Raw genomic sequence first — 25,311 nt, 5'->3', positions numbered from 1 at the left:
TTTAGACGGGCTCAATGTTTGCTGGTTTTATAGTAGCTCAAACATTTAAGAACCTCATGTCCATGTTTCTAATGAATTACTATCACAATATCCGTCACAACAGCTGATAATAAGCACATTTACAGTGTAAACCTGAAGTGTATTATGACAGTTAAGAGGTTTATTTAGTAGTTCGTCATATTATTTCAATATGTTAACATTCATCATTCACAGTAAAGTATAGGTGAGGCTCATAGGTGTCATTAGTTATGCAGAAGTCAGCAGAATGAAGGTTTTTACTCAGTGATCCTGCAAGAAAGATTTCTGTTCTCAAGAAACAAGTATGTGTTTAAATTGTCACAGCTATAGTTAAAATAGCAACCTGAGGAAAAACACCTAAATTCACCACAACCCAGGAACATATTTGTGCCAGTTTATCTTGTTAATATTTCACTATGCATGTGAAAATTGAGGCCTTCAGTACATTGAAGTGCAGCCAACACTTGTTGGAGTATTGCAGTGTCAACAAAAGTGGTAGAAAGATGCCCGGCTTGGGTGTTCTTATGTATTGGTTGAGCTGGTTGCAGGAATAACGCGAGTGGTAATATTGCTGGAAATTAATCCATCTGCTGGATGTCTGTCTTAAAATTATGTTCTGTAGTTATAAACAGATATAACCCACATGTTCCCCTCATTCTCAATAAAGCAAATCAGGTCAAAGAAAGCTTGTAAAGTTTGCAGTGTTCACCAGTTTCCAGCCACTGCGCACCATTAACATGTGATAGTCCTGATATATACACACATAAATACTTAAACCCTCAGTGTGCTTAAAATGGCAATTACATTAAGCAAAGATCAATTTATAAAAGAATTATATAAAAGACACTTGTTTTTAGTAGTTCGTTTTTTAAAAAGTTTTTATTGTAAAATATGCTTTTAAAGAACTTACTAGTGGTAAACTTTAAATCTGTACAACTTTCAATCAGTGTCTTAAAAAAATAAAATAAACTGTTTTAATTTTTGTCCGACTTAATCTGTTGCTGTTTAAGTGCTCAGTGCTAAATAATATAATGGAAATATTGCAATATAAGTATGTCCTATCTTTAAATTGATGATCAGGGTCAGCAAAACTTCTTACAATTTGACATCTTTTAATTCACAATTAATTAATTAATTTGTGATTAAAGTAAGTGCAAGGCACCCTTTGAGTTCTGCATATGTGTACAGGTAAAATAAAACATGACCATCACACCAAATGCTTTTCCCAACTCAAATATGTATCAAGTACTAATCCAGGTGTCATGATCGTATGTCTTGGAAGTAAAAACAGCTAAAAACAACAGAATTACCTACATTTCCATTTAAATGAAAAGATGTAGGCACAGTCAATTTCAGCCATTCACATTCATTATGAATATCATGAACACATTCCCATTGGCATTAATTCAAAATTACGCAATTGTATCTGTAGCATACAACAAAAACAAATCAATTTATGTTTTCAACTGACATCATCAAGTGTACAGTGTTATAAATGTGGCACTATGGAAAACACACCTCATGTACCTATATGCAAATGAGTACGGGACAATAAAACCTAATTGCCTTGAAGCGACTGTTGTTGTGATTTGGCGCTATATAAATAAAATGTAATTTATAAAATTATGCTAGTAGCTCATTGACAGCTTCATATTTTTTGTAAAAGCTGATTTACAACTAAAGCAAGTTTACTAATGACCTGTGTAAATCATACACTGACAAGCAGTCATTGTAAAAACATAAGGTGCATTAAAATAAACTTTGTACTTATACAACAGTGCACTTTGAGTCATTATTTGTACACATTTACTCATGTTAGTTCAGAATAAAAAATCCAAATGAATTAAAATAATTTATACGTATAGCCACACACTTCAATGCAGTGCTTTGGACTGATACACGCCAAGTCATCAGCGAATAAGATCCTGGAAATCATTCCTGGAATCATGATCACATAGGATACATCAGTAAGACAATTAGTGAGTATAGAGTCAGAAAATATAAATTTACTATAAAATGTTACATTAGATTATGTATTTATTTCAGTCAAACTCTACTTTCTGAAATCACATTTTTCTTCTTTTGTATTTTTGTATTTGTATTTTCCCAACAGCCTAACACAGCGGCTCCCAAACTTTTTTTGCTGGGCCCCCCTTTGTTTTACAAGAAAAATGTTCGCGCCCCCCCCCCCTCGCACGCGCACACGCACTAACACATCCTCCAACCACACACACCCATCTTTAGCTCCATTGCGGTTTCTTTCACACCTCAAACATTTAGTAAACAATTAAGCAAATACAAGTAATCTGCAATAAATTACAGGTAGTAAGAAAATAAACTACTAACTCTTTTACGCTGCGTCCACACATGTTGTTTTTTTCCTGTGTAATAATATTCAACATTGCTATCAATACATTTTTCAAAAAATGCCTCTCTGTGCAAAATGGGTTTAAAAACATAAACAGCTGTGAGATACTGTTTGTCTGTGATTTGAACCGGGGGAACAAATCGTGGCAGGATCAGCCTGATGTTATTTGTATCCAGCAGTAACTTTACTGTATAAAGAGCTAACATCTCCAAAATGTCAGGAGTAGTTAGTCATTACAACAAGTGATTGTGAACTAAAAATCAAGAACGTGGGATCCTGTTTGTCCGTGATTTGGAGAGCCTAGCGCTGCTCCTGATCCCCTGCAGAAAACCAATTCTGCAGAGGAGAGCTACCTCGGCACTTGTGCAGGTGAAACCAAAGGGAAGATTTGCTTCACCATATTTTCTAGTCTTTGGCTTAGAATGAAGTTGGTTTGGAAACATTCAGCTATGCTTCATCTCCTGATTTGCGTTTGTGGAGGCGCCAGTGCTAGCAGTGTTTTTTTGTTTTTTTTTCCTTTTCATACCACGCCCCCCCTGCAATGGTTCCCCCACTTTGGGAAGGTCTGGCCTAACACATGACGTGATTTTTTATTATATAGGCTAAAGGCAAAACATCAGAGCTTTTCTCTCTACAAAAAACTAAAACCATGTAAAGCACCAGCTTGGTGTTTTACAGTATTGTACCTACATACTCTAGGTACAATATCTAGAGCAGCGGTCTACAACCTTTTGACATTAAACCACAGACCGGTTTAATGTCAGACAATATTTTCACGAACCGACCTTTAAGGTGTCGCGGATAAGTTAAACACAATAAAATGATACGACCAAGACAAAAACGGTGGTATTTTGAAAATATAATAATGAACGTGAATTCACTGTGTAACTTTATTAGCAGCGTCCTCCTGAAATGCGCCAACCTCATTGGACCTCTCTGTCCCTTAATGCTCTCTGGTCGCTATGGTAACATGTAAATATTTCTTTCAAAATAAGGGACACAACTATAACACGGGAAAAGACCCAGGGAAACCGAGTTAATGATAAAAAACCCTTAAAACCGTAAATTTCACACCGGAGCCTCAACTCTCGCGGCCCGGTACCAAACGACTCACGGACGGGTCCATGGCCCGGTGGTTGGGGACCGCTGACCTACAGTATATGTGTATGCATGCATATACCCAGCACAACAAAAATATACGAAAGGCAACGTGGGTAAATGCTTTTTAAAGGGTTTCACTTTGTCACATATATATGGGCATCTAAGTGTATTGCAAACAAGTACATCTCAAACTCTACCATCTTTTGAATATTGAATAACAAAATAAAATATGGTAGCCCCATGCCTTTTGTATCCTTAAAATGTGGCTTTTGTTCATTTGTGTGATGGGTAATTAACTGTATCAAACATGCCTGTTCTGTATTTCTTGGACAAATCTGGCCTTCTGTTTGGAAATAACTGAACCTATAAGGAGAAATAGATGAAGAGAAAGATCCCAACTGAGCAAACCACCACCAGTGTGATGTTTAAGATGATTCTGGTCGTTGGAGGTTCATAGAGAAGCTCCTCCACCATCTTCTCCTGTTCTTGAACTGTTATGACCTGATCTTTGGACAATTCCTCCTTGAATCCACAAAACCAATCCAAAACCTTAATACAACATCCACGCTCCTCTTTTGCGTCCCCTGCTCCACAGCTCTCGTCTTCCTCCTCCACTCCTCTTCTTTCCTCATTTTCTACCATTTTGGAGCCTGAACTCTGAGCACAGCCACCATTCTGTACTGAATAGATTGTTTCTATATCACTTGCTGTGACATTATTGCTGCTTCCTGATTGGCCATTTTCAAGATTTGTCTCAGAGCCATTGAGCAAGTTTGGGTCCTTGTGACACTTTTCTTCACCAAGAACACCATTTCCATTAAAGGCTGAGTGATTTAGGGGTTTCAAAACATTGACGTCTTTTTCAGCATTTCTTTCTTGATTTTTTAGCTTCTTTCTCTTGTTTAGTCCCCAGAGAGTAGTGGTTTGGATTTGTCCCTCTTCGGGTGGAGGAGTGCAGAGACTCACAACAACAGCCACCAGAGATGATATCCAAAACAAGATGGCTGCCACATACATGTAATGGATATCTTTGATGAAGGATGGGCGTTCATCAGGCTGATCGCAGAGTGGCTCTCGATAAACAAATGCCAAAGCCAAACGGAGAGCTCCAAGGAAAAATCCTACCATCCCTCCCCAAAAGGCACCTGTCTCATTACAACGACGCCACAGGATGCCAAGCAGGAAGAGAGCCGCTATGGGCGGAGTCAGATAATCTGATACTTCTTGGATGTAGTAGAATATCTGGCCTCCCTGCATTTCAATGATCACAGGCACCCAGGCGATGCTTATGATCACCATGAAAAGGACAAACAGCCTGCCTACTATCATCAGCTCTCTGGACGACGCCTGCTTTCGTAGCATCTTGTAAATATCTAGGGTAAAGATGGTGCTTGCAGAATTAAAGATAGAGTCCAAGTCGCTCATTAGAGCTGCAATCATAACAGCCATCATCAACCCGCGGAGACCGACGGGCATTACTGACATGACGAGCCTTGGGTAAGCCACATTGCTGCAGCCAGCTGCAGAGCCACACACTTCAATGCAGTGCTCTGGACTGATACATGCCAAGTCATCAGCGAATAAGATCCTGGAAATCATTCCTGGAATCATGATCACATAGGACACATCAGTAAGACAATTAGTGAGTATAGAGTCAGAATTTTATCTGTGTAAGATATTCATAGGGTGGTTAATGTCTCTACCTGGGATGACAATGATAAACATTGGCAGGATTTTGAGGAAACCGGCCATGATTGTTGACCCTTTGGCATGAGCAATATTTTTTGCTGCCAGAACCCGCTGAACAATCACCTGATCTGCACACCAGTACCTGGAGCACATAAACACAAAAATTAGTCTGCTAATTGGTACTCACCTCTATTTAGTATACTCTGGACTACCTGTGCCATTTGTAATGACCCCAAAAGTCAGCTTTGTGATAGGGCTGGGCGATATGACCCAAAATTCATATCTCGATATTTTTTAGCTGCATGGCGATATAAGATATATATCTCGATTTTCTTTTTTAAAGCCATAAGCCCAACAGCGTCTCTTCTTTCTGAGAAGACTGAGAAAGGCCCGGCTTCCACCACCGATCCTGACCACCTTCTATAGAGGAACTATTGAGAGCATCCTGAGCGGCTGCATCACTGTCTGGTTTGGGAGCTGTGCCATATCAGACCGCAAGACCCTACAGCGGATAGTGGGAACAGCAGAGAAGATCATCGGGGTCTCTCTACCCTCTATTGAGGACATCTACACCACACGCTGCATTCGCAAAGCCACCAGCATTGTGGCTGATCGGACACACCCCTCTCACACACTCTTTACACTCCTGCCATCTGGAAAAAGGTACCGAAGCATTCGGGCACGCACATCCAGACTGTGCAACAGCTTTTTTCCACAAGCCATCCGTCTCCTCAGCAAAAAGGGACTGACTGATAAACACGCACACACACACATACACTAACATTATCACTCAGCTTAACTCAAATACCTCAAAACATTGAGACTGGACTGACTAACCAACACAAAGCGCAAACACACTGACCTACACCACCAAACCATCGCACACACCAACCTGTAAATGCTCTTTTGCACAATATTATTACTAGATATATTATATATTATTATTTTTTTTGCACTAACTTGTCTTGTAGCACCTTGGTTCCTGGAGGAACGTTGTTTCGCCTCACTGTGTATTTTTAAACTGTATATGGTTGAAGTGACAATAAAGTTGAACTTGAACTTGAACTTGAAGAACAAAAAGAGAGTTCTTAGTCACACTGTGTCCCAGATGTCACACGGGCACTTTTATTTACATACAGCGTAGATATTACTCAAAAATAAATTATCAGCATTTATTAAATAATCATGGTCCATAAATAAAAGAAAATAATGTTGTTTTTGTGCATAACAAAAAGCTCACAATTGTGCAGTCAAAATGTAAACTAATATACGCTGAGCATAATAACAAAGAGACAGATTTCACAGCTGCACCACGTCTCTGAACAGGTGCCATTTGTGGTCCTTATACACACACAGTACGTATCACTCCGCGAGGCTCCTCCTCTGTAGCCGTAATCCTCCGACAATCCATCAAGCGGTGCAGCTCCGTAGTTTAGCAAAGTCATATTAAAACATTTTTTGACAGATTGCTGAGCGCTGTGCACCACATAAAATCGGTTCGCGGTCAGTAAGCATAACCAGAATTCATACATAAGGCGCACTGTCGATTTTTGAGAAAAGGAAAGGATTTTAGGCCGTGCAGCCCCTCCGGGCTGCATGTCGTTAGCGCGGTTAGCTCGTTAGTGCGGTTAGCTCGCTAACATGTTGACGCCGTCCAGCCCCACGCACGGTAACTCGCTAACGGAGATTTTCCGCTTTCATCTTGTCATTGCCTGCAGGTGAAGCTATGGGGGAGGGGGAGTTGGGTTCAGTGAAGGAGAGGCGAGGCCGAGTAACGTTGCGTAGAGACAAAAGTGGACGAAAGAGAGGCAAACCTGCGGCTCCACAAGTATAATTATAACGTAACATAGACTATATCGATATAAACGATATTGTCACATCTTATATCTCGTATGAAAATATATCGATATCTTTAAAAAACTCGATATATCGCCCAGCCCTACTTTGTGAGAACTATTCTAGGGACATTTCTGAGACTGAAGAAAATATAATCTGAATCAAACATTATTCAGCTTTAAATATTGTTCAGCTTTAAAGTTACTGTGCAACTGTGTAATAAAAATGTGTGCTCACGACTTTGGCCTTGAGAGCGATAAGAAGCGAAGAGACTAGAACACCCAAGGCCGCTTTCCTTTTATGGAGTTGTTTTTCTGCTAATGCAGCACTTTCCTCACAACCCCCTCCTGTAAGTTTTAGAGAATATATACCCATCCTCACAGCAAATATTTGGAATCTCTTGATGTGAGCTGCGTTGAGAGTTTGTCTCTGTCTCAATAAAAGTTCACTGATTCCCCATCTGCAGCAGGTGTCCGGTTGTCTTCATTCTCCGCCAGCCTGGTTAAGTCAATTCCTCCTTAACATCTAAAAGAACCTATTTAATGAAGGAAGACGGGTTCACTTTGTGTTTAATATTATTCTATTGCTGTTGTTGTTTTTTTTATATCCTTCAATTGGCGTCACGAACAGGATCCGCTCCAGGTCAAACTGGAACGGGAGGGAGGACATCGGCCGTGGTCTGAGTGAACGGAGTTTGGACAAAAGCTGTGTACACACAAAAAACAAGGTAAGCAGACCTTTTATTTCTGCTATATTGAACATTATAAAAATACTTAGTGTCCAAACTCCTAGTAATTCATAACCAAAATTGTCTGGCTTACTTAAGGCTTGTTGAGAATCAGACAAGTGAATAAGAGATAAGTGAATAAGAAATAAGTGAATAAGTGAATAAAGATAAGAGTGAACTGAGGTCTGACCACGGTTGCAGCCGACGGGTTTGCTCTCCGGTGTCGGATACATACCTCAGCAGGTCTGGGACCTTGAAAGGGTTTATTAGTAACGCCTTTCTAAACAAATTAAAAGGTTAAAGGCCTTGAGAATATTTTTTAGTAATATTCTCTAAACTACAGAAGGGTTAGGAAGGCCCAGAGGACTTTATTAGAAAAGATCCTCTAAAACTTAAAAAAGAGAAGTACTGGTTGGAGTCCATAGGAGGGGTCCCTTTGATCAATAGGAGAAAACGGATCTCTTCTTAAAACCCCGATGATTTTAGTGTTTTAAATGTTTTGATGTTCTGTTTGATATTGGACACACATAAATACACGCTGAATGCTTGCTGTGGAACACTGGGCAGGACAGTTTGGTTCTCCGTTGTTCACAGATTACACAATTAAAGGAACTAGGTTCCTCTTTTGGTTAAAATAATACACCACACATAGAATTTTTTTTACACATTTATTACATACATAAGGAGGGTAATGAGTGACTGCAGGTAATGTATGAAGTGTGAATGAGACGTGTGAACAAGGTGACAACCAACTAGCACCCCTATCAGGAAGCTCTAGGCAAGGTTACCCGCCAGACTCCGGTTTGGTAGAAGCCTGGTAACACCTGAAGGGATATTTCAGTGCTGACTCACCTTTAAAGCAGCGCCCCAGCTGATTAGTGCCTAACAGAGGCAGAAACCCAGCTGGCCCAAATTCTCCTTTAAAAGCAATAAAAGAACACTCCTCCATTGACAGTAAAATGGATGGAGAATTAGATCGAGATATGTCTATGCGGGCCCGTGTGTAAATAGAACATAAATTACCGGTGTGTGTAAATAAAGTGTAAAATAGTGGTATAAACTGTCTGTTGAATTTCTCCTGAGTGTTGAAAAAAGGAAAAACTCTTTTCTGCTCTCTCTGAGAGAGGGGCTGTGTGTGTGAGACAGGAAGTGTGCATGCCCATAGAAGGAAAGAGATGAGGTAAACTCTGTGCAGATAGACCGAAGTAAAAAAAAAAAAAAAAAAAAAAAGGAAAAGGGTCTCTCTCTGTCTCTGTGAGAGAAAAAAGGTGGGGGCCGAGTGAGCCCGCGGGGCCGAGCGGGTCCGCGGGAGCGAGCGTGTATGCTGTATGAGGAAGAAGGGAGTGAGAGGGAGCGAGTGGAAAGAGTAATCGAGTATTTGGTGATTTTTTTTATTATTTCAGAGGCACTGGGTAAGAGTTTTGACTTTAGCTGTGAGAGTTGTGAAAAGGGCAGGTTTTTCTTTTGTTGTAGACTGTGAGTAATCGGTGTTTTTCTGCCTATTGTGCTGCGTGGAAGACACAGAAGTGTAGAAATGTTTGTGGTTTATCTTTGTTTGACGTTTTATATAGAGTTGGTTGATTCAGGGTGATTTCTCCCGTTTAAGGGAGGAGTTGCATTGTGGTTATGTTAAAGCTTTGCTGTAGGGGTATGTGTGTGATTTTGTGCTGGCTTCGCATGTTTAAATGGATGCATAGAAGTTTGTCAGTGAGAAATTGTTATGGTGGGGTTTTAAAGTTAGTAAAGAGTCAAACAACGCCCGCTGTTTTAAAAAGGCCCAAAACATCATAAAAGACACCTCACATCCTGGCCACTCCCTGTTCGAACTGTTGCCCTAAGGCAGACGGTACAGGGCAATCAAAGCAAGGACTAATAGACTCAAACACAGCTGTTATCCAACTGCAATAACACATCTGAATACTACAAAAATGTCCACCATGCCACTCTTGTGTTAATCTATGCACGGTCTGAAGCATGACGGTGGGAATACTTAGTATTTTAAGTATTCTATCTATTTTATTGATTGAATTTTATTGTTTTTTATATTTGATATTACTAGGGATGATGCAATGATCGGGGACCATTCTTAATGTCGTCGGTCTCATGACAATGACAATAAAGTTTTTGATTTTGATTCTGATTCTGAAATACACCCTCCTCAAGAGTTCAATGATTTAGGCAGTTATGTTTATACAAATACTAAATGTATGTTTAGTGTCTTCATACAGGTGTTTTTTTTCTTAACCTGGAAGCCTGAGTACGGCAGCAGAAGACAGGCCAAGCTTTGGCTAAAATTCACGGCTGGACACCAGAGTTGTCCTCACCCCTCCCGGTAAAACAAAAAAGAGAGAATGTAGTTTGAGGCGGGTTTTTCTCGCTGAACTGCTCTGGGTGCTGTGTCCCTGAATCTCACCAGTGTTAACCTCTGGCGGAAGACATGGAGAAAAGGAAAAGATGTTCCTGGTAAATCACTGAAACAAATAGAACCACACACAACCAGAGAAAGATATGAGAAGGGTGAGGAACAGACACATGTGCGTGTTAGAGACATGCCTCGTTTGAGAAAAAGTTAAAGTAACCCATATACAGACGCACCCATACATGCAATGAAGAAACAGCTTACATACATGTGCACGTACATGCAAGGTTAAAGTAGCGACACTTAACATACACCTGTTTTTAAATGATATAGTTTATACATTACTGACAATTAAACGCTTTGGGTTGCAGGACAACAACGTAACGTCAAAAGACAAAGACACTGGTCTGAGGATTAAGTGAGGACACGACAAATTTAGTGGTTAAAAGGGTCGACTTGGGACATGTTTTTGTTGATTGTTTAAGACAAATGACTACTGAATGATAGGAAATTCCTTTTTAGGTTTCTAAACAGGATCTTAAGAATTTTAACACTTACCTGTGTTGTCCTGTCAACTTGAGGGGTTATGAGTTGATTATATGGTGAAAAAAAAAAAAAAAAAAAAAAAAAACAAAAACAAAAAAGGGGGGAGACGAGATCTCGTTGTTTCTCCCCTCTCGGGATAACACAGCCAACACAGCACAGCCAACACAACATCATTTTCCTGTTCGCCTGTTTTGTTTTGTTTTTGTTTTTTCTGAGAGCCGAAGCTGACCTGGACTCCTACCCTCCCCTCTACCATCGTTGCCCTCTCCGCGACCATCTTTGACCCTTTGACCCCTGAAGGCCACAGCAGCTGGACTCACAACAACAACTTGAGGATGTCAACAGTGCTGCAAAAGAGTGATCTCATGCAGCAGAGACGGAGAGCACTAAACCTAAAGCCCGTTTCACTACACGGGGGAAATTCCCAGGCTGCGTCAGCTGACAGAGCTGTGACGAGACGCGCATTAAGCCCGGAGGAAAAGGGACGGTGAGCAGAAGGATGCTGACCTCTGAGAAGAGCCGAACAGCAGAGCTGCAGAAGGCCGTGGACCATACAGAAGCAAAAGGGTCAAGGTACAAGGAGAAGATGCAGGCAGCTGCAACAACGGATGAAAACAGACCCAAAGAGGAGGGGAGGACCCTAGGCCATGCGTCAGGCCGCTGGTTTACCTAAACTACAGAACAGGAAGGTGATGAACACAAACATATACCAACACACGAACACACACTTCTGCATGTGCCTACTTAGAATGAAGGGAAACACACACATGAACACTTATGCACTTGTTGAGGGAGTAAAAACTGATACATACCCATGCACTAAAATCAAAATGTTGATTTAATTTACTAAGAAGTGACACACAATGCTCCAGCTGCTGCAATGAAGAATGCTTTACTGACAAAGGCTCAATGCTGCACACAACAAAGTCAAATACAGAATTTGCTATAATAATAAGCCCAGAGGGCATTTGTGTGGTCTGGGGAGCAGAGTCCGGAGCGCTTTGGTTATGAAAATGATGCCCGTGCGAGATATCTGGGGCTTAAGGCCTCGACTTAATTGTTTACTCTACACTAAAAAGAAAAGAAAACACTCTGAGCAGTGGTGCAGAGTGAAAACGAGGAATTAACAGTGTGAGTTTTATTTCAGAGCGCCACGTCATTGTGATGGAGATTTAATAAAGGAGGAACACACGGACAAAGAAGAAGAGAAGGGGGGGCAGCCCTTGAACGCGATTGCCTGAGGCATTAAAGTTCTGTACTAAATTCTGGTTTCCAGTGTGAGAAAAGTCACGCAGTGCCAGTAGTAGAGCTAGGTTGAGTGATGATTCTAAATTACTGTAAGTAAATCATCGTACACCGTTCAAGTTTCATGATAACGGGGATCTAGACTTTGTTGAACCCTAGGCAATTTGAAGAGGTAAAAGTCGAGTGACCAAGTAGCAGTTGAATAAAAGTCATTGAATAAGTGTTGAAATAAACTGGCAGAATTAAGAGAATTAAAACATTTCAAGAGCTCAACTTACTTAATGGTTCAATTTTGTTTCACGAACGCAAAACATATAGGTTTATGAATATGAAAAGGTTGAGGTGGTGTTGATTTGACTCTGTGTAGGTTTAGGTTGGTATTTTTATTGATGGGAAGAATATTCAGTGACAAGTCCTAAGACCCGGGCGTCTGCATTTTGTTTTTGTTATTTTTCATTTTATTTTGTTTTATATTTACTGATTTTTGTTGGTGAATCTTTTCTTTAAGCAGATCTGCACATCGGAAATTACAAGCATTACACGTCGGCGAGAAAATTGTTGTAAGTGAGTTTCTCCGCATTGAAATGGGTTCTGGAGGAAACACTTGTGGGGACAATTAGAAACGAGAGTCCCTGTTTAAAAAAGGATTCAGCGAGGTAATCCAAACTCAAGTTCTTGTTTCTTTTTGAGATGACGTCATTTTGCTGAGTGTGGAAACTAGATGCGACGACAGGTTTCACTATCAGCAAAGAACGGATGAATGGATGTAAGACTGGGAATAAAAACAAACGGACTGACTGGTAAAAGATGACAAGACTTGACCATGACTCAAGGTTAACCACCTCCACCTAGATAGGATAAAAGGGTGGATGAATTTATGTGGGTTTCTTTTACAGGAGTAGAAGGATGACAAAATATTCGAGGATGAGTGAACCTGTAAATGCCATTTTTGTGTCTTGTGTTGCTTACAGAGGTAACTGCGCAGCGTTACCATTTACATTTTCTTCCCTACAGGGTTACAGTTTTAATGTTTTTCTATTACAGGATTTCTGGGCGGATGTGTGAAGAAACGGTGTTTATGGGTTAGGAGTTGGGGATGCTATTACACTGTATTCTGGTGAGAGTGTTGGGGGAGACACACCCTGTCTTGAAAACTGTGATTCTTTTACAGGAAATGTTTTATAGCACCTATGGAATGAGGATGTCTGACTACGGTCAATGTGCTGCTAATGTTTGCTTTGCTTTGGTGAGAGGGGTGCAGTAGAAAACAGACAAGTGACATGACAACAAGTAATAATAACAGATAACAAATTTGGGGACAGTTTGACCTAGAGCCCACTAACTGGCCATTAGGGGCTCTCTCTCTCATTGCCCAAAGGGTGAATAAAGCAAATTGTGGCAATAATAGTGATTTAATGATTGGAGAAACCTGAACATGATACTTGTCTGTTGAGCTGAATCGTTTATTACTCTTATGATTTTCCGGTGGGACTATGAAGATTTTTTGGTACAGATTGCAGGTTGTTGCTCTTTAACTCCTAGAACACGCCCTTGGCGAGGTGGGGGGAACTGGACCACCTTTCTGTGCCCCATCATCTTCTATTAGACGACATCCAAGCTAAGTAAACATGTCTTGGCCCTTTCCCCCTGAAATGACAGGCAGGCAAAGATGTTGCGTCTTTGTTTGCTTCCTGGCCCTGGGTCTCATTCCCATTGGCATAATCCTGATCTGTGAAGGGCCCCCGACACTTCTGACACCTTCAAGTTCAAAAGCTTCGCCCCCTTCTGACAGTCCCAATCTGACGAATGTAGCCCCTAGGGTCTTGCCCACCACTTCCTCTCCAGTTTTACCATATTCACTTTTGAATGTCCTTAGCAGTTACCGTTCTGAGTTTATTTTACGGTTGATTTATTCTTTCACATTTTCACGTTTATATCTCTCATTATTATAGTATACTCTGTACTCTCCACATTTTTATCATTACTTATGCTTTTTGGTTGCTGAGTTACAGGAACTGTTAATTTTGTGTCACTACCCTGGTTGCACTAACTCGTTGTATCCGTGTGTGCAGGACAGCTGTTACTGCTTTCATCGGGAACCGAGACTGCTTGCAGCCGACCCCTGGGCAGGGTGGTGCCTGGACTCTTTTCTCCTCATCTGCAATGACAGATAAAGACAAATGAAAAGACCCGAGGAGTTTTTCGAGCCAGGCTTCGACACGTCTCTGTGTTCCTTTGAATGTTACTTATTTTTGTGTGTTGACCCATTTAAGATGGGTCAAAAGGGGGATTTGAAGAAAATATAATCTGAATCAAACATTATTCAGCTTTAAATATTGTTCAGCTTTAAAGTTACTGTGCAACTGTGTAATAAAAATGTGTGCTCACGACTTTGGCCTTGAGAGCGATAAGAAGCGAAGAGACTAGAACACCCAAGGCCGCTTTCCTTTTATGGAGTTGTTTTTCTGCTAATGCAGCACTTTCCTCACAACCCCCTCCTGTAAGTTTTAGAGAATATATACCCATCCTCACAGCAAATATTTGGAATCTCTTGATGTGAGCTGCGTTGAGAGTTTGTCTCTGTCTCAATAAAAGTTCACTGATTCCCCATCTGCAGCAGGTGTCCGGTTGTCTTCATTCTCCGCCAGCCTGGTTAAGTCAATTCCTCCTTAACATCTAAAAGAACCTATTTAATGAAGGAAGACGGGTTCACTTTGTGTTTAATATTATTCTATTGCTGTTGTTGTTTTTTTTATATCCTTCAAGACCGTGCTTGTTCTGTGGCTCCACGGAGGGTCTCTCAGTCAGTCTTTCACCTCAGATCTCACAGTCTAATAAATCATGAAACATTTTCATTGAAAAAAAAAAAAAAATGTATGTTGACACTGAAATGACTTTATAGGTCAATCATTGACCACTGAGATATTTAAAGCCTTTATTGGACTTTCAGTGATGTTAGAGAAAAAGAATGAGAACTAAACATCATTAGAATTTCCATCCATCCATTTTATTCCACTCTTCCAATTTAGGGTTGCGGTGGTTTACAACCTATCCCAGTTGCCATAGCGCATGACGCAGGTTATACGCTGGACAGGTCACCATTCTGTCACAGGTGTAATTCAGGGAGACCGACAACCATTTACACTCACATTCACTCCTATAGCCAATTAACAATCACAAACTAACCCCACTAAGTGCATGTCTTTGGACTGTGGGAGGAAACTGGAGTACCCACAAAGAAAGATTTCTCAATTGTCAGATTTAACTGCTTGAAACTGACCTTACTGCCAATAATGCCAACCTGAGGAGTGTGGATTCTTGCTCCATGGCTTGAACCAAACCACGGACCTTCTTACTGTGAAGAAGCACCACTCAATTTATATGTGTTGCCTCTACTTTAAGAATTTCTAACTGTATAATTCATTGTTTTTTTTGAGGAAAATAAATCATATGCAACATGTGTGCAAGGTCCTGGCTGCGATGCCAGCGAGCAACCAGGACCTTGCACACATGTTGCATGGTTGATTAGCATACTTGCCCTGAGGGTAGCACTACAAAAAATTAAATGAAGCATGCAAAGCCAAGGAGCAAGAATAAATGCTCCTCCGGGCAGCATTTCATGGTAACAAATTCAGTCTACTTTTACTTAAAGCAATCAAATCTAACAGGTGGCAAAAGAAGAAAAACACCTGGCTCAGAGTAAATCTTTTAGGGATTAGGAGTGTTTAAACACACAAGGCTGTACAAAACCGTATTGGTAAGGAAATTAGTCTTAAAAGAAATAGCATTACCAAATAGAGGCAGGAGTCTGGCCGAGTAAGAAACCAAGCCATGGCAGGTCTGGATCCTGGGCCTCTCGGAGGATCTTCAGACTATCTGGCTTCGGAGTGGCATGGTTATAGCAGGACTCAGAATACGTCAGATTGGGTGAAGACAGCAAGATGGCACTGATGTTTGGAGTGGCCTCCATGTAACCGTGTCTCACACCTTACAAAGACATGCCAAAACACGGTTAAGCATTTTTTAGTTAAACAATTGACATAAATTCATGAATGCATGAAAGAGAAACAAGGACCTTCGAACCCTCCCACTTTGAAGAGGCTGATGCCTGTCAGACAGAGGGCCCCAGCAATCATGAGGAACGCTTGAACTGTGTCTGTGTAGATAACAGCAACCAGACCTCCGGAGATGGTCAGCAGAGCTGTCATGGCGATGAGGAGGAGGATGGACAGATAGAGGTTCCAACCTAAGGATTCTTTGATGAACAAGGCTCCAGAATAGAGATCCACAGACAGCTTGGTGAAGATGTAAAGGACAAGAGATAAAGCAGCAAAGTACACCTTCAGTCGATTCCCCCCATATCTCTTGGACAGGTACTCTGGCATAGTGTAGATGCCACACTGGATATAGACTGGAATGAACACCCAGCCTAAAAACTGGAGCAGTAATACAGCATTGAGCTCCCATGCAGCCACGCTGAGACCGCTAGCAGCGCCTGATCCAGCCAATCCAATGAAGTGCTCACTTCCTATGTTACTGACAAATAGAGAAGCTCCCACAGCTGCCCAGTTCATCGAACGCCCCGCCAGGAAGTAGCCGCTCACTGTGTTCCTATTGGCTTTCCACATTGCAAGGAAGCCAATCCCTAACACCAGGATGAAGTAGATCGCTACAACGATCATGTCCGCTGCTTCCATGGCCATGTTTAAAACCTGTTATGGCTGTATGACAGAAATAAACTAAATGTGCCCAATGGCGAATTTGCGACACGGCTTAGAACACTTCTGTCTACAGTCATCTATATCTTCTTACATACACAGACAGTGTAAGACGTTTATGAAAGAGACATCTGAAACATTTGCATCCGTGTCTAAGGAATTACTTCAAGCACTCTTGACTTTTTGATCCTTGGTAGTTAGATCTGGAAATCTGTGCAAGCTGTGGTTTGGCAGCACACAGGATGGCATTGAGTTGTTCCTTGGTTTTACAGAAGAAGTGCAATTCCTGCAACAAGATGAACAAAACACGAACAAGATGCATGACCAAAGCAATGCAAAAACATGTGAACAGTTTAAAATGGCTGATAAAACAAGGAGACAATATTTGATAGCGTGGCCAAGCGGTCTAAGGCACTGGATTAAGGCTCCAGTCTCTTTAGGGGCATGGTTTCAAATCCCACTGCTGCCATGAATAGGTGTGTTTTAATTCTTGTTTTGTTTTTTTAAATGAATTTCCCACAGGAACCCACCAAGGGATTAATACATTTTTATCTCTCCCTCTGTCTCTCTCGATCTAGACTAGGACACTTCTTTGCAGTCTAGATAAGCTGTAAAAGGTTGCAAAATGTGGTGAAATTGTGGTTCTTTTGTCTCAAAACCCAAGCATTAATTCTTGTTTTTAAAAAGCTGACTGAATTGCAGTGGAGTTAACTGTAAATCTGGCTGCCATATTCAATGTGTACACATGCAGAAATGCTCCAGAAATCATGTAAGATATTGTGTTCCCTAAACCTTGCAATCTGTTCAGTGTAAGAGAAGTGGTGCAGTCAGTGGTTGAACCTTTCAGAGCTTAAGTCGTCATCCTAAGTTGGTCACCTATTAATTTTAGCCTCTTACTTTAACACTGCCAGCTAATAGAGCTAATAGAGACATTTTTTGGAAGAATGATCATATTGCATAAAGATTTGCCATCAAAATATTTGCTGGTATTTCAACTGTTGTAAATGAGTTGTTGGTACGGTGGCCCTGAGAGGCCAAACGGACTGCAACTTAAGAAAACACCAGTAATAACAAAAAAAAAAAAAAAAAAGCACACAAAACACAACGGAAATAGGAAAAGAGAAAACAGATTTCCAAAAGCACAAGGGAAGCGTTTCTGGGGAGACAATAACCCAACGGACCAGTTGCAGGAACCAAAATATGCTAAGAATTGTGCTGGGAGACACTTAAAAGAAGTGGAGGATCTATCGGTTTTGTGATGAAAGAAAAGATGACAGGTAAGTGTGTTAGCCCAACTATTAGCCTAAAAATCCATCATCAGTATTATATGAATCATGATAAAACACAGCTACCATGTTATGGGTTCCTGCAACTGGTCCGTTGGGTTATTGTCTCCCCAGAAACACTTCCCTTGTGTTTTTTCCTATTTCTTTTTTTTGTTTTTCATATTTCTGTGTTCTTTTTTCCTATTTCCGTTGTTTTTTCCTATTTCCGTTGTCATTTTTCCCATTACCATTATGTTTTGTGTGCTTTTGCAGCGTTTTTCTTATTGCTGGTGTTTTCTTAAGTTTCATAAATAGCATTGAGTCATTTTCAGTCAGAAATAAAACTTTTGTCAGAAACTGCAATCAGTTTTTGGTAAAGTGAGTGTTATATATCCTCCATTTGTAAGTAAAAGGCCAAGAGGGCAGCAGAAATGGCAAGTAATATAACATAAAAATTCTATAAAGATATTCTCAGTGGCCGACAAGGACTAGATGGATTATAATGTAAGTAAAGTAATGCAGACTCATTATTGTACTTACAAAACAGGTAATTTCTTTATTTATTATGCAACCCCTTTATAAATTCAGTCCACACTGCAAAATATGTGTTGATATAAGCAGAGATGTTAGACAATGGGTGTCAAACATAAGGGCTGGGGGCCAGAATCAGCCTGACACAGACTCCAATCCAGCCCACAAGGGCATAGATTTTGGTCTGTATTCGGATAAATTTTACAACTTGCCCTGTTTCGCCTAATAAGGACCTCCACAGCAACTGCTCATACTACTCCAACATAACTGAGCAACTGACAAATCTGATCTAATATAGAAATTACACAATAAGAAATCTGCCATTTTTTGTGAATTTACAGAAACTTTGTTTTATACTGACAGGACAATCTGAGCAATGAGCTACCAGAACTTTTTTTGTAATTTTCCACATTTATTTCTTACAATTTAAACCCAACCAGTCATGGTGACAGACTTCTTTCATTTAATACATTGGCATTTCTTTATCCTGTAGATAAACAGAGACATACTGTTGACATTACAATTCTTTTTTTTATATCAACATATCTCAGAGATTAAATGTGCAGTTAAACACTGAGAGAAATGGGAGTCTCACTGGTCTGGTCCACTTAAGGCGGGTTCTAAGGAAAGCTGGTGTGCAGTTATGATAGAGGGAAGATGCATGCATGCACCAGCATTGCTTTGTTACATTGGGATAACAGGCTGTAAGACAGGCTGAATTTTACAGAAGTGATGTGTATGTCAGCTGCTGCTATCTAGTAACAACTGCAAATCCTTTCAGTAAGCAAAGCAATCACAACCCATGATGCGGGACTGTAGTATGAGGGTCCTGCATCAGGGCCGGTGTTTGTGTTTGCTGTTTTTGTTGCGGTGCTCTGATCTGAATCGGAAGGTCTTTGTGAAAACAAAATTTCATGTACATAGGAGACCTAGTGCATTTCCAGGTAGCAAGTTTACTCTTGCATCAGAGTCAATATTAAATTGAAATAATTAGCACATGGTTAACCAGAGTCTTGAGGGAAAGGCTAAGGAAACATCTTTTATTTCCAGCTTTCTCAGACTTGATTATATTTGCCCCCTTTTCAGGAAACATAGTTACCCAATTTTAGACCTGATTCACTTCACTTCTTTAAAATACTCTTGAGCACTCTGGAGGACTTTATGACAGGAACCTCTCAGTACTCCTGTGCTGTGCTTCATGCTGGTTCTTTTGGTTATGATTTATCTGTTGCTAATACTTCAAAACACCTCTTTGTTCTCAAATTAAAATCATAAGTAGCGTTTGATGTTGCAATATAACCAAATAATACACTATGTTACATTCTGAAACAGTTCCTGTCACTCTGCTTTCTGCCACTTTATACTTCTGTTTTGTTCTTTAGCTTTAATTCAAAAGGACCTTAAAAGGCATAATTACCTGCTTTATTTAATTTGTATGATTTACAGTGTCGTAGTTAATTTCTAATAAAAATATTTCCTGTTCTGTTATTAATATTAGGCGTATAATACGGGTTATTAGTAAATATGAAGAGGTAAAAAAAAAGTTCCTGAATGTTTTCGAAGCTTCGGTTTAAAGAAAAGCTCAGACTCACCTGTTTCCTCTCTGAGTGTCTCCCGGGTTTAACGTTAAACTGCCGTTTAACTACCGGACCGGTCCGACCGGTCTGAGCGCAACGCCGCACGGAGCTCTCCTCGGCGCAGCGAGGAGACTGAAGGCACCGCGAGACTCCGCCCACAGCAGCATCGTCGCCTTTAGGTTCGAGGAGGAAGTGGGGGGGCGCTCGTGGTGTGCAGGTGCTTTCCACTGAGTGCGCTGTAAGCATGTACATACAGGTTCAGCATTACTGACACCGATTCTATGTAGGACAGAGCAATGTGGCACGTTAATGAAATAAATCATCATCAATTTTCAAATTCTAAACACATTTTAAGGAGCCAATTTTAAATCACTGTTTTTACTCTCCACAGTAATTTATGTGTTTATTCATATGCTTGTTATTTGTCTGTCACGTGACAGTCAACACAAAAAAGTTATTTTTGTGCATATTTGAGGTAAATTATTTCATTAAAAATGCGAATAATTTACTGCAGTTAAAAGGGATACATTTTGAACTCCTGATAGGTATATTGTATTCTAATTTATTCTATTGTGTACAGTTGTGTACTGTATTTATTCTATTATATTCTAATTTTTCTTCATTACTTTTGCACTGTCCACTTCCTGCTGTGACAAAACAAATTTCCCACATGTGGGACTAGTAAAGGTTATCTTATAGAAGCAAAATGGTAAATGGCCTGTATTTGTACAGCGCTTTATTTAGTCCCTAAGGACCCCAAAGTGCTTCACACATTCAGTCATCCACCTCACACACTGGTGATGGCAGCTACGTTGTAGCCACAGCTGCCCTGGGGCGCACTGACAGAGGCGAGGTTGCCAAACACTGGCGCCACCGGGCCCTCTGACCACCACCAGTACACAACGGGTGAAGTCTCTTGCGCAAGGACACAATGACCAAGACTCAAACCGGCAACCTTCCGATTACAAGACGAACTGCCAACTCTTGAGCCACGATCGCCCAAAATATCAATCCTGGTGCTCTAGTATTGATCAAATACCAGTGCCAGCGTTGGTAGTGATACTATCGATGTTTGGATGAACGCACGTGCCTCCAGTAAGGAATTGAATTCACTAACTAATTAACTATTTGTTTGATTCATGATAAACAAAAAACTAAGGACCGAGGAGTCTCTTGGTGGATTTTTGGATATTTTGCACTTGCTTTAAATTGAAGATGTGATTAATGACAATGTGAGTCACAGCGAGTGTTTCAGTGATTAATTCAGGAGAAAATTGTGTAGTAATATCAAAATAAGTTAACTTCTTTCCCTGTCAAACTATTTAGTAGTTGCAACAGTCATTAAAACTAGCTTATATGTTAATGATCATGACAAAGTTATCGTCTTTGAATCTAATCTGCACATTTTGTTTGCCTTTAAACTTTGGGGTATTTTCAAAACTTGTCTTTAAGATAGTCAATCACAGATTTATGACTTCTGACTGAACTGTGGATTCTATACGTAATGCATTTTTTAACTGGGTGTAGTCTAGATCAAATCTCACATTAAAGCCTAATAAAACACACTTTGTACTTGGAATCTATAAAGCATTGTTAGGCTATGAAAGTAGTTTAGTTAGTGTGGAAAAGGGAAGTGTTTATTTTGCAACCAAAATTTTCATTTATCCAGATAACTCTAAATTTCCTGCTGTACGAAACACCCCTTATGGCTTTGGATATATTTCAAAACACAATCCTTTTTTGTGAAACCATTCACAGTTTATTGTATCCTGTCTTATTTAAGAAGTAAAAATGTATATAATATTACACAAGAGTCATTGGGACCTGTCAGCAGTACCTATGGTCCCACACTAAGGAGAAGACTGTATTCTAACTTTGTGGATGGCATCTGCCTTCTTGAAGATATTATCAAAACTGCAAAGGACCTCCTACACCACGTAGAAAGTGCCACCCAGGGTACCACTCTACTCCTTAACAAATCAAGGACTTAGTTCATGTACACTAACCCAACTGCTTAGTTCTACTCGGCAAGAACGGCTCTACCATTGAATAAGCAGATGATTTCAAATACCTTGGCAATGACATTGGCAATGCTCACAATATCAGTTGCCAGACTGGTCAAGCTTGGGGAACTTAACTCATGATGTCTTTCCAAGGTGTGTAATTCAAAGGTTAATCAGACTTAAAGTGTTCAAGTGAGTTGAGGCGATTCTGCTCTATGGGTCTGAATTATAAACCTGACTAAATCACTGAGCAAGAAACTGGATGGAAGCTATACTCCCCTCCTTTGTGCCACCATAAATGTTACTTGGAAGAACCAACAAGCAGCTGTGTAATGGTCTATCAAAGATCTCGAGTGCACTCTTGCTGGCCATGTGATGCTAACTTTATAGTACAGCAGAGGTATTTGCCTACAGAGAGAGTACAGAGAGGGGTTTTCAATCTGTGCACAGGTGTTCCTGTGGAGTTCACAAAACCACTGGAACAGTGAAGGGACCAACAATAAGGTTCTCCAGGACAGAGAGAAGTGCAAAAAACCCATCAAAGATAAAATATACAGTGGACACTTTTCATTTTTTTTTTCACTTCAACTTGTATGTTAGAACTTGATAAATGGATCAATGGATGAACAGCAGCACATGCAAGAGTGACCCACAGACCAGTGTACCACATATTTTTGACTGCCAACAGAATGCCAGCGCCCTACCACATCTGAACCATAATTTTCCCATCATCTTTCAAGGTGAGATAACTTTAAAGGTCTTACTGTAAGATGAAGACAAATGAGCGAGTCACTACATCGTGCATGTCTGCATGTATATTGTTTTGTGCATATTTGTGTATGTGTGTGGTTTGCAGATACTCGTTCAACTTTGCATTTGTACCTACATTTTTTAATTTTATTTTCCGTGCATGCAAAGTATTTCAGTCGCACCATTGTCTGTGTGTTTGTGTGTGCATGGGTGAGGTGAGGTGTAAGGCTACTTGTCGGATCGCATGACGATAAAGTTATTGCAGGTAAAATCAGCAACACTGATGGGAATTTGATGCTTGTGTCAAAATCTCCTCCTATAACTACTATTCTAAATGATCCATTGATACACTGGAAATCTCAACCACTGTGTTGTTTTCTCATGATCTGCGCATAAGAATCACCATCGCTCCCAAGATCTACACACTTGACTGAAGTTTTTGATTTCAATTTCATCACAAATTATATATTACCGGTACATGAATATGATAATTCTATATTCCCAACTTTTTTATGTTATCCATGGTTCCCAAAGGTTCTGCCATCCCACAAAAAGTCCGGTCCATAACTGACAGTTGCAAATCAGCTCTATAAACCCACTGATATTCAGCTGTTTTTTGTTAGGTCTGCATATGCTTTTTCCCACGTTTACTGTAAACCTTCTTAACTTAGTTGCTTTTAGTTAGTCACTTCATTGGGTACATAGTGCAGGACCTTGGCTGAATCCCCTTTCAGCATCAGAACTGCCTCCATTCTTCATATTATAGATTCATCAATTGCTGGAAAAACTCAGTATCTGCAGATGTGAGTCTTCCATTCTATCACATCCCAGAGGTGCTCTACTGAGTTGCGATCTGGTGATTGTGGAGTAAACTGAACTCATTGTCATTTTCAAAAAAAAAAAACAGTTGGAGATGACATTGTGCTTTGTGACATGTTGTGTTGTCCAGCTGTAAGCAGCTATCACAAGATGTGGACACTTTCGGTATAAAGGAATAGACATGTTCAGCAGCAGGTAGGCTGGCAGGCTGTGGTATTTAAACGATGCTCAGATGGTACTAAGGAGCCAAAATGAAATCCCCAACACCATTACACCACCAGCACCCTGAGCTTTAAATACAAGACAAATTCTGATCCCAGCTGCTGCAAAAATCAGACCAGACAACACATTTTTCCAATCTTCTGTTATCCAGTTTTGGTAAGACTATGATAATTGTAGCCTCAGATTCCAGTTCTTACCTGCAGCACCTGTTGTGATCTTCTGCTGCTGCAGCCCATGCTACAGAGATGCTCTGAAGCACCGTAAATAACCTTTTCTTCCTCATTTTGACACTTGGTTTGAACTTCAGCCGGTCATCTTGACCATGTCTACATGTTTGAATGAACTGATTTGCTGCCATGTGATTGGCTGATTAGATATTTGTGTTAAGGAGCAGCTGAACATTTGTATCTAATGAGTGCATTTATATCTTCAGCATTATTTATGAAGCTTCACTCTTTTACCTCCACCATCTTTTAAATATATTTTCAGCACTGCCACAATCAATTATGTATATTTTAGCATACTATTATACTTTTCCATAATAGATGATTAGAAAGCACTTCTGTCATCTCCAGTGTTTTTTAATGTGCTATATAAATAAAATATATTTTTTAACAAAACGACTGTCACTGATTTGTCAGTATTGTAGTTTCTTCCTCCTAGATCCAATCATAAATGTGAGTCTGTAAACCATTTACTGGATTTTTAGCCAGCATTTTTCCTATTAATGTTTTTATCCCTGATGTTTTCTGACCACAGAAATTACTTGGGAGAAATAGCTAATGGCTGAAACACAATTTGAATATGATGTCTGTAATAACTGTAGTTCAGGTTGGCTCTACTGTAATGTATTTGTGGCACATTATACAGCTGGGAGGCCTTAAAGCTCAGTAGGCAATACTCAGAAGTTGAGCCTTCCTCTCCTTTATTTAATTCTCTTTAGACAGACTAAAGAGGCTTCAAATCACAAGGATCCCAACCTCTGAAATGCTGATATGTTTGATTCTGTGGAAAAATGCAATATGTAACCAAATCCTATGGTACATGTGAGAGAAATGTGTTGATCGTGCAGCTATTCAAGACTTATAGCAAAAGCAAAATGTATTTTATGGTTGCCCCCGAAAGTTCAAACACACTGCAACCTAAATAAACCCACCAGTCAATAGAAAAATACTGCAAAAGTTATCAAAAAATAACAAATAAGCCCACAAAACAACAGTTGTGGAAGTAACAAGAGAACAGTAGCAAAGATTTATCTACATTATTGTATGAATCATGTGATTAAAACATATGCTGCCTTTCATCTTTTTCTCCCTCACAACACGTGAATTCTTCGCTTCTTTTCATGGCGCCTCAGTGCAACACTTCACATCAGTTCCTGTCACATTATAGTCTCATAAAAAACAACTTCTGTTGTGTTTTGTGAAGTGTTTTTGGTTTTAGGTGTTGGGGTTTTTGTGCCTTTTTGCAGCATTTTTCTGTTTGCCGTCGTTTTCTCAGGTTGCTGTGTGTAGCATTTTTACTCTGAATAAACGTC

At 40.1% G+C, this 25,311-nt stretch overlaps 1 protein-coding gene and 1 long non-coding RNA gene across 2 annotated transcripts; one reads left to right on the top strand and one right to left on the bottom strand.

Annotated features, from left to right (window-relative positions):
* Positions 1-900: 900 nt before the first annotated feature.
* Positions 901-20,094, bottom strand: LOC147302536 (sodium/myo-inositol cotransporter-like). Its single transcript, XM_086283840.1, has 5 exons — positions 19,996-20,094; positions 15,965-16,893; positions 15,681-15,876; positions 5,191-5,318; positions 901-5,088 (listed from the first exon to the last, which is right to left on the bottom strand). The coding sequence occupies exons 2-5, from the start codon at positions 16,590-16,592 to the stop codon at positions 3,851-3,853; spliced, it is 2,190 nt and encodes a 729-aa protein (XP_086139966.1). The 5' UTR covers positions 16,593-16,893; positions 19,996-20,094; the 3' UTR covers positions 901-3,850.
* LOC147302537 (uncharacterized) lies at positions 7,158-14,505 on the top strand. The gene is made up of 2 exons (XR_015127260.1): positions 7,158-7,513; positions 7,643-14,505. It is a non-coding gene; the product is annotated as an uncharacterized LOC147302537 (long non-coding RNA).
* Positions 20,095-25,311: the final 5,217 nt, after the last annotated feature.

Source organism: Aulonocara sp. 'chitande type north' Nkhata Bay, linkage group LG23, assembly GCF_057382095.1.
Source record: "Aulonocara sp. 'chitande type north' Nkhata Bay isolate Kocher_YH1m ecotype deep benthic linkage group LG23, A_spYH_male_GT1.1, whole genome shotgun sequence".
NCBI lineage: Eukaryota > Metazoa > Chordata > Actinopteri > Cichliformes > Cichlidae > Aulonocara > Aulonocara sp. 'chitande type north' Nkhata Bay.
This window is presented reverse-complemented; position numbering and strand designations above follow the sequence as displayed.

Coding starts and splice junctions, on each gene's coding strand:
- LOC147302536 (XM_086283840.1), bottom strand. CDS start 16,592: ATGGCCATGGAAGCAGCGGACATGATCGTTGTAGCGATCTACTTCATC. Junction 5,319..15,680: donor CAGACTCCTGCCTCTATTTG/GTAATGCTATTT, acceptor TATGTGCTCCAG/GTACTGGTGTGCAGATCAGG. Junction 5,089..5,190: donor GTTTATCATTGTCATCCCAG/GTAGAGACATTA, acceptor TCATGATTCCAG/GAATGATTTCCAGGATCTTA.